Here is a 9,621-nt window from a genome sequence, read left to right as displayed (position 1 = left end):
GTTGGCTGGCATCATCAACTCACTGGATATGAGTTTGAGTAAGCTCTGGGAGTTGTTGATGGACAGGGAAGCCTGCAGTACTGCAGTCCATGGGTTCGCAAAGAATCAGACATGACTGAGCAACTGAACTGAACCTTATATGGTTATAGAGGTTGTTTTCTTCGTTGCCATTATGCCTAAGGATAGAGAGACCTCCATTCTACCTCCACCCTGGGAGATATCTTACTCCATGTTGGTTCCCAGACCATGAAGCATGCCTCCTTAAGGAAATGGAAGGCAATGAGGGTGCTATTTCAAAAGTCACTCAAAAATCTAGTTGTCCACCAGAATTTGTACTTTTCTGAAATTAGATATATTTTCACTGGTGGGACTGCCTGGGACTACACTTCCCAGCCTCCTTCGCATTTAGATGTAATTGCGTGACTCTTTGCCATCAAATGGAGTGCAAGCAGAAGTGACATGTGTCACTTCCAGACCAAAGCTTTTCAGAAAGCTCTTCAGCCTCCTCCATACCTCTTTCCCTTTAGCAGCATGGGTATCATTGATGATGAAACTCTAGAGAGCAAGAAAACCACAACACGGAGGACTCCTGCAACCCAAAATCCCTGCACGGAGGAGAGCTGATCACCGACTGTGAACAGCAGATACATACTACTTCAGGAATGAAAAATAATTATATATTTTATATTTGAGCTTTTGTATTTTGTTTTGTTATATTTTTAGTTAATTCTTATTGGAGTATAGTTGCTTTGCAAAGTTGTATTAGTTTCTGCTGTACAAAAAAGTGAATCTGGTATACATAGACATACATCCTCTCCTTTTTAGATTTTTTCCCATATATGTCATTACAGAATATTGAGTAGAGTTCCCTACAGCAATAGAGTAGGTCCTTATTAGCTATCTGTTTTAAATATAGTAGTGTGTGTATATCAAACCCAATCTCATATTTTATCCCTCCTCACTTCCCCCTTGGTAACCATAAGGTTTTTTTTTTTTTTTCCCCTATATCAGTGACTGTATTTACTTCTTATAAATAAGTTCATCTGAGCTTTTGAAAATGTGTAGGTTTATTTATTGTAGCAGCTAAATATTTATTGTAGCAAATAACTATTTATTTGTTTATGTGGTAAGCTAACATACCACATAAATATCCTCTTGCACTTCTTTGTCATATCGAGAATAAACTGCTAAAGGCAACCTTGAACTGAGAGCAAAGCTATCATTCTCTAATCCTCAAACCCAGATGAGGTCTTCTGATCTGGTCTAAGCAAACATGAGAACTGCATTCTCCATAGTCGATGAAGGATTTGGATTCCAGTTTTAGCATCAGTTGCTATGAGCTTGCTCAGTGGAGGTCTCTCTTAAGAGGTAAACCTTGGTGGCCTGGCACCCTCCAATCTTTGAGGCTGGAAGGCTGCAGGACTAGGTCTTGGACTATGAGAAATTATCCAATTGAAATGCCACCCCACAAGTGCTACTTCTCTTCTACACATAACCGGGAAGCACTTGCTTTCTTTGGCACTTTCTTCAGATTTTCACACCTTTAAAGTCGTGAAAGAGGATGGCCCAGCAGTCAAAAACCATAAATTAGCTTGGCCAACAAAGTGGGAAAATAATAAGCCAAATGCACTGGAAGTAACCAAGCTGCTATCTCTTTACCCTCACTGCTGAAAGTTTTACCCAGAGACCAGAGGCATCAACATCACAGGGAAGCTTGTTAGAAAACCTGAATTTCAGTCCTCACCTCAGACTTCTGAATCTGAACTAGTGTATTAACAAGATCCAGGTGATGTGTAGGTTCATTAAGGCTTGAGAAGCCCAGCTTTAGCCTTCTGTCTCTTCTTCCACCTGCACTTCTTTTCCAAGATGAAGGACCTATGGGTATGCCCAGCTGTTTTTGTTCCCTGAGAAGCAGTCATTAGAGTCAGAAAAATGAGTCAGAAAATCTGACATCACATGCCTTGGGGAGTAGCCTAGAAGCATGAGTTCAAAAGATGAATTCTAGGGACTTCCTTGGTGGTCCAGTGGCTAAGATTCCATACTCCCAATGCAGGAGGCCTGGGTTCAATCCTTGGTCACGGAACTAGATCCCACATGCCATAACAGAGTTTGCATGCTGCAACAAATGTTGATGATCCCACATGCAGCAACTAAAACCCACCACAGCCAAATAAATAAATAAATATTTAACAATAACACCAAAAAAGATGAATTCCCAAAACAGTTTCAAAGTCCTCCCTCCCCAGTTTGCCCCAAAGTCCCAGAAAGCCTGCCTGGCTTCTAAAAGGCACTTCTCTTTCCCTTTTCATCTCTCTCAACCTAACAGGCTGATCCAGGAAGTGAGTCACTCCAGGAAGCTCCACCTTCAGTCAGGTGAGCCAGTTCAACTTACCTTCCTTTGGTCACAAGAGGTGTTTAGGTCCTCTTTTCATGCAAGTGTGGCAATTTGCTGAATTTAAATCCCCAATTAAAGTATTAAAATAGCCCCCCCAAAAGCCCTTGAATTTCAGAATAAAATAAATTTTATTTGTAAAGTAGTCACCAAGAGAAATACTAAGATGAGTAAGCTCAGGAAATTTTACACAGATGGATATTCCTCCAATTCTTTTATTATCACCTCCTACTACAGACTCCAAAGACGGCAGATAAAGTGAAGGTGTAGACAAGCAACTACATTTACATCTAGAAGAGGCACAACTATAACAAGGGCATTATTTCACTACGAAACTCCTCTCGGTCTCACTTCGCAGTTTTCTTTCTTCCTTCTTTCTTTCCTTTATTTCTGATTTGAAAGTATATCCTCAGGCATTTAAGGAAATGAACATGTTCCAGGTAAAGAAATAAGATGACTGAAGATCTATTGCTTTTAAACTTCCAGATCTCCCAGAAACTTCAGTTTATCAAAATCTACAGCATTGGACTTCTTTCAAACTCATTCCATTCTCTGAAAGTCCCTGATTTGCTAAAGAATTAATAGACAAAAGTCATAATCTCCAGGATTCTCTCATCATTAAAATGAAATAGGCATCGGTGTCAATAGAAGCACTAACACCAGCATAATAGTTCAAAAAGTCTTCTTTTGAAACCTGAGAGGGATAAAGGGCAAGGGGAAAGAAGGAAATGGTGTCAAAACATGTGGGTCATTGTAGAGCAGTTTACATCTCCCTGAAATCTTTTCTATTGAGTTTGCTTTGCAACTGGCCATCAGTCAAGAACAGGCAAATCAGGCAGGGGAGCCTGGCTTGCCTTTCCCCTCTGACCCTGAAATGGGGCATCTGCAAGGGCCTGCCTGCCCACTGGCCAGCTATAGTTCCCCCATGACCATCATTTCTTGCATTAAGATAGAAATCACAACCATCATTTCTTGCAATAAGATAAATATCTCTAGAGCAGTGCTATCCAATTCAGTAGCCAAATACAGTGTTTTAAATCAATTGAAATTAAACATAATGAAAAATTCAGTTTCTCAGTCACACTAGTCATCTGTGACTAGTGGCTGACATCTCAGAGAATACAATACAGGACACTGCCATCATCACAGAAAGTTCTATGGGACAGTGCTCCTCCAGAATTTACTTCGTATGCTCTTACTGGTGGTTGTTATTAATACTTTAAGGTAGAGAAATTTATAGCATAAAAGAACAGGTGAAAAACTTTTTAGTGAGGGGGAGGCTAGACCAAACACTTAGATAGGGATAAAACTAGAGAGTGGAGTACTTCCCAGGATCTTTGAGTACCCAGGAGTATATGATGCCTAGGGCTCAGTAACAGGTGCAGGGGACTAGCCACAGGGGAGCTGCTAAAGGCAAACTTGTCCAGCCTCTCAATTTGGCGAGGATATGTGTTAGTGTTTCATGCTTGGCCCTGAGCTTCCTATAACAGGCAATAGAGTTAAGAGCAAAGAAACACAGAGTAGTAACCAACCTCTAGGTTCTGTCTCTCTCCCCAACCCTTAACCTCCCCTGTTCCTTAATACCAGCCCAGAGAGTAATAATATTCCCCATAGTCTTAGAAGCATCGCTCAGAGGATGGGCATTCTGGGAACTTGCTTGGCCCATTAGGTGGCAGTAATCCAACCCTGCAGGAAATGGAATATTAACATCACATTTTCAAACTCTCATTCTTGGCTGTAAAAAAAAAAATGGTGTTTATGGGTAACTGAGTTTTGTTCCTTTAAAAGCACAAGAGAGTACAACCTGAACAGGCCTCATCATTTTCAAAGAAATTTCATCACTGTAACTGAAACATTACTCAGGTAAATTTTTAAATACTTCAGAAGCACCATCAGGGAAGTAAACCTGAAGAAGCATGATACGTAACATGTTTGTTAGTAAAAAGAAATATATTCTGGAAATGCTTTAAAATGGAACTAGAAAAGCTAGATGAATTCTTTTAAGACTAGTTAATGCTTCAGACTTCCCCTAGTGGCTCAGAGGTAGAGAATCCACCTGTCAGTGAAGGAGAGGTGGGATCCATCCCTGGGTCGTGAAGATGCCCTAGAGGAGGAAACAGCAACCTGCTCCAGTACTCTTGCCTGGGAAATCCCATGGACAGAGGAATGTGGTGAGCTACAGTCCATGGGGTCACAAAAGAGTCAGATACAACTTAGCAACTAAACAACAATAACAGTTAATGTTTCAAGCCTTAAAACTGCAGAAATCCTACTAGATCAGAATCAAGTTAACAGCAGGGCACAGTCAGATAATGTAACAAAATGACACGGTTGGTATTGTAAATTAGGCCATGTCTAACTTTGCAGCTCAAAAAGTCTCAATCTCTGGTTCCTAGAAATGAAATCCTAACTATTGTTATGAAAGAGAAGTTCTTGCTTTCAGTGTCTACCTAGCCTACCTCTAGAAGCATGCACAGTTTTTGAAACAGAATACTTAAAATTTTATATCATAAGTATCTTGGGAAATCTGCTTTATAAAACATTATTTTGGAGCATAATTCTATTCAATTTCTATTTAAAAATCCTACCTGGAGAGGATTTACATATAGGAACACCTCACTATCTTTAAATATCTAAAAACAAAATAATTTGTTTTCCAGTTATGCAATGAAAGCATTGTCAACTAACTGTTGACCTGGGATTGTTTTATATGCAGGAACTGTTTATGACTGGCATAAATAATTACATTTGCATGCAAATATTAATAGATATCACCAAGCACCTGCAAAGCACATATGAATATAGGTGGGCTCAGCCTTCACCATCTTCTTCAGATTACTGATTTGTCCCACTTGTTTTAGTATAGATGAAACAAAAGTAAACTGTCACTCAAACCCTATCTAAATGAGCTCAATTATTGGAGCCTAAATTAACGGTGATTTACTATATTCACTTTGTAGTTTCAGAGATAACCTGAAGCAAATGGATAGTGAATGATTTTGCTAAATGAGATTTTAGGCATGACTAAGTATGAAATTTGTAGAATGGTATTTTATTTCCCAGTATTCTGGGAAACTAAAGGACCAATCTGGGTTTACCTGATGTAATGCCTGACATTTGATAATACCCTGCATTCACACAGCACTTTATCCCATCAAAGTGGAAGCACTCTGGCAGAACAGGCCACTTGGCATCTGTCATTTTGTCTCAACTGCAGGTCGTTGTCCTGCTCTAAGGCTCCCTCAGAGGACTGATGGCCTTCACCTCTGCATGGGGCCTGAGTGTTTCTAGGACATCAGCAACTCAGAACTCCCAAGTTTAAGATCAAGGTGTTCCCAGAATCAATACCAGTCCCGGAGTGCAAGTGTTAAGACAAGCAAAGAAATAGGTACCCGGGACTTCCCTGGTGGTCAGGGGTTAAGACTCTGCACTCCACTGCGGGGAGCAGGGGTTCCATCATTGGTCAGGGAACTAAGATCCCGCATGCCGCCCTGTGTAGCTGAAAATTTTTTTAAATAAAACAATAATAATCAAGAAATAGGTACCCAAGTCTTTGATAACAGGATTACAAACTACAGGCTCAGATTTTGATTCAAATTTCAGGTGCTTGAGCTCTGAGTCACAATTCAGTTCAGTCACTCAGTCATATCTGACTCTTTGTAAACCCATGGACTGCAGCATGCCAGGCCTCCCTGTCCATCAGCAACTCCTGGAGTTTACTCAAACTCATGTCCATTGAGTCGGTGATGCCATCCAACTATCTCATCCTCTGTTGTTCCCTTCTCCTCCCACCTTCAATCTTTCCCAGCATCAGGATCTTTTCCAATGAGTCAGTTCTTCACATCGGATGGCCAAAGTATTGGAGTTTCAGCTTTAGCATCAGTCCTTCCAATGAATATTTAGGACTGATTTCCTTTAGGATGGACTGGTTGGATCTCCCTGCAGTCCAAGGGACTCTCAAGAGTCTTCCCCAATACCACAGTTCAAAAGCATCAGTTCTTCGGTGCTTGTAAATTTACTATGAGCAGAGTGAAATTGGAGATGAATGGCGGTTGCCTCACCAGCATAACATAAAGCTGGGTGCAATCCTTTCTGCATCTGAGCCGCTTACCTCCAGTCCACTGTTGGGAACAAAGACAGAGCCGGAGACCCGTGGTGCTCATGGGACCTTGGGTGAAACAGAAAATTCATCTACAGAGTTCAATGGCTGCTAGGACCTTTATGATACTCTAGAGCAAGAATGAATGAATTCCATTCATGAAGAAGAGGGAGAAGATTCAGAACAAAAGAAGACAGGTCATTATGTTTGGAGATGTCCTCTCCCTGGTTCGGTATACTTTTCTGGTGGAGGCGAGGTCCAACCTCAGCTGCTGGTTGATTGTTCACATTTTTCAGGGAGGGGTTCTCTCCTGAGGAGCACCTTCCACTCTGTTTTATGAGGGAAAATACTGGCTCTGGCGAAGCAGGTGTGAGAATGAAACAAGAAGATGGTGCTATTCTCAGAGAGGAAGAGCTGTTTCACCACAACCCCTCACCGCACCAACTGAGACAACAAGAAGGTCCCTTCTCACACAGCTCTGTTCTCAAAACCCCCGGCGATCATGTGTTTATGTGTCTGTCAACAGATTTCACCCATCATCTGCTTTGGAACACATAATTTTAGGAGATTTATCTATTGTGTTTTTATTATAACAAATAACTAGCTATCTCTATCAAGGTTTATGTCATTTTCATATAAGCAACTTGGAGAAGTAGACTATGCTTAGAAATACAACTTTCAAAGGATCAATTACATGAAAATAACATTATACGACAGTCTATCAAACCCTCGGCATGTTTGTTTCCCTTCAGTTGTAGGCATTTCTAACATTTAAAACTTGGCTATGTCTTTGAACCAAGCTCTTCATTTAAGAGAACAGGCTATAATTTCCATGAAAGCAAGTTTGCTGACTAATCTAAAAAACTGGAAGCTGTGAAGTTGTTTATTCTGTGCCCCAAAGAGATACCCATAAATCCAACAAGAGATAGTCCTTAGAGCATGTTAGTAGAATTACATGAAGAAAGAGTAGAAAGACACCCACACACCATCCAAGAACACATTTGGTTAATTTAATTTCCACTTGATTAAACATCAGCTGAAAAAATTGCATCTGTAAGAAGCCTGATGTGGGTGGAAGCATCCATCACCTGTCGTACTCTCCTGGTTCAATGAGGCAATCCACACCCGCTAAGAGAAGTGAAAGCCCAGTGACCTGCCTCCAAGAATAGAGGGGTATTTTCCTTGATTGTCTATATCCATCAGAGTTACAATGGAATCTCCAATATACCACTGTGTGAAGGGTCCCAACTGCCCTGCTTCAGAAGCTAGACAAGACAGAAAGGAGAATTTCAGTGCCCGCTTTTCCCTTCCTCTCTGATTTCTTAAAGACTGTGTGCAGTTAGACTGGTGTGAGAGCCAGTAGTTTTATTTGCATTTATTCTAGCACATTGCTTCCAGTTCCAGTTCAGTCACTCAGTCGTGTCTGACTCTTTGCAACCCCATGAACCGCAGCACACCAGGCCTCCCTGTCCATCATCAACTGCCAGAGTCTACCCAGACCCGTGTCCATTGAGTCGGTGATGTCATCCAACCATCTCATCCTCTGTCGTCCCCTTCTCCTCCTGTCCTCAATCTTTCCCAGCATCAGTGTCTTTTCAAATAAGTTAGTTCTTTGCATCAGGTGGTCAAAGTATTAGAGTTTCAGCTTCAACATCAGTCCTTCCAATGAACACCCAGGACTGATCTTATACCACCCCTTAAAAAAGCTCCAATACTTTGGCCACCTAATGCAAACAGCACAGTCATTGGAAAAGACCTGATGCTGGGAAAGATTGAAAGCAAAAGAAGAAGAGGGTAGCAGAGGATGAGATGGTTGGATAGTATCACTGACTCAATGGACATGAATCTGAGCAAACTCTGGGAGACAGTGAAGGACAAGGAAGCCTGGCGTGCTGCAGTCCATGGAATCACAAAGAGTCAGACACGACTTAATGACTGAACAACAACAAAAAATTGCTTATCCCCACAACCTAGAAAAGAACATGGTACGTGGCAGTGGCTCAAAAAATATTTTTTGATGGGATATCTCTTCACCCTAAAACCATGATGCATGCAGCCTACTTGGAGGGGGCCCAGCAAGCAGAGACATTACTTTGCCAACAAAGGTTCGTCTAGTCAAGGCTATGGTTTTTCCTGTGGTCACGTATGGATGTGAGAGTTGGACTGTGAAGAAGGCTGAGCACCGAAGAATTGATGCTTTTGAACTGTGGTGTTGGAGAAGACTCTTGACAGTCCCTTGGACTGCAAGGAGATCCAACCAGTCCATTCTGAAGGAGATCAGCCCTGGGTGTTCTTTGGAAGGAATGATGCTAAAGCTGAAACTCCAGTACTTTGGCCACCTCATGTGAAGAGTTGACTCATTGGAAAAGACTCTGATGCTGGGAGGGATTGGGGGCAGGAGGAGAAGGGGATGACAGAGGATGAGATGGCTGGATGGCATCACTGACTCGATGGACGTGAGTCTGAGTGAACTCTGGGAGTTGGTGATGGACAGGGAGGCCTGGCGTGCTGCAATTCATGGGGTCGCAAAGAGTCAGACACGACTGAGTGACTGATCTGATCTGATCTGATCTGATTACTGTATGAAATGTGACTCTGTACTTGGCCACCAAACCACAAAAGAACCATACCATACATTGTCCCCCAGAGCACCATCTGGGCCTGGGAAGAAATCCTATCAAGGTTGACATGACTTATCAGCCCCATTGACTGGCTGGAGGAGATCTGCCTCAGTCCATAATTCTACTTGTGCATCATGGGTTTCTCATTTGCCCTCTAACTGGAATTCAGTCAGGATGCCCTGCAGCTCTTGACAGCGTTTGAGTCAGGGTCTTCTCTGGCCTGGCCTGGGTTTGTTTGCCTTGGGAGGGATTAGAGGCCCAGATTCAGTGCAGATACTGGCGGCCTGTTCTCAGCAATCCTGATTCTCAGAATGTTTTCATACATTGTTCCTGCTTCATGAAAAGCTGCCAATTTCACCCTCTTCTCTTAGGCTTGCTTGTCTAATATCATATCTAGGGTCTAGGCCCAACCTGTCAGGTCCAGGTAAAGTGCTCTGAAGTGTTCTTCTGGAGACCCTTTTTGTCTTTTATCTTCTGACCCAAGTGGTCAGTTTATATTTGCTTTTAAT

At 42.0% G+C, this 9,621-nt stretch overlaps 1 protein-coding gene across 4 annotated transcripts in view; it reads right to left on the bottom strand.

The window, feature by feature from the left end:
- Nucleotides 1-2,589: 2,589 nt before the first annotated feature.
- Nucleotides 2,590-9,621, bottom strand: part of CAPSL (calcyphosine like) — a 37,851-nt gene continuing 30,819 nt past the window's right edge. For 2 of the 4 annotated variants that reach the window (XM_019983116.2, XM_019983115.2), the window contains one exon: nt 2,590-3,086. Coding sequence is in view for 1 of the 4 variants with exons in the window: in XM_019983115.2 (XP_019838674.1) it covers nt 2,985-3,086 (102 nt within the window). In the remaining 3 variants the exon portion in view is untranslated. Of the gene's footprint in view, nt 3,087-6,503; nt 6,561-9,621 lie in introns of those variants that run through there. The other 2 variants (XM_019983114.2, XM_070774764.1) reach the window with 2 other exon arrangements.

Source organism: Bos indicus, chromosome 20, assembly GCF_029378745.1.
Source record: "Bos indicus isolate NIAB-ARS_2022 breed Sahiwal x Tharparkar chromosome 20, NIAB-ARS_B.indTharparkar_mat_pri_1.0, whole genome shotgun sequence".
NCBI lineage: Eukaryota > Metazoa > Chordata > Mammalia > Artiodactyla > Bovidae > Bos > Bos indicus.
Note: the sequence above shows the minus strand (reverse complement) of the source record. Positions and strands in the feature narration are given on the sequence as shown.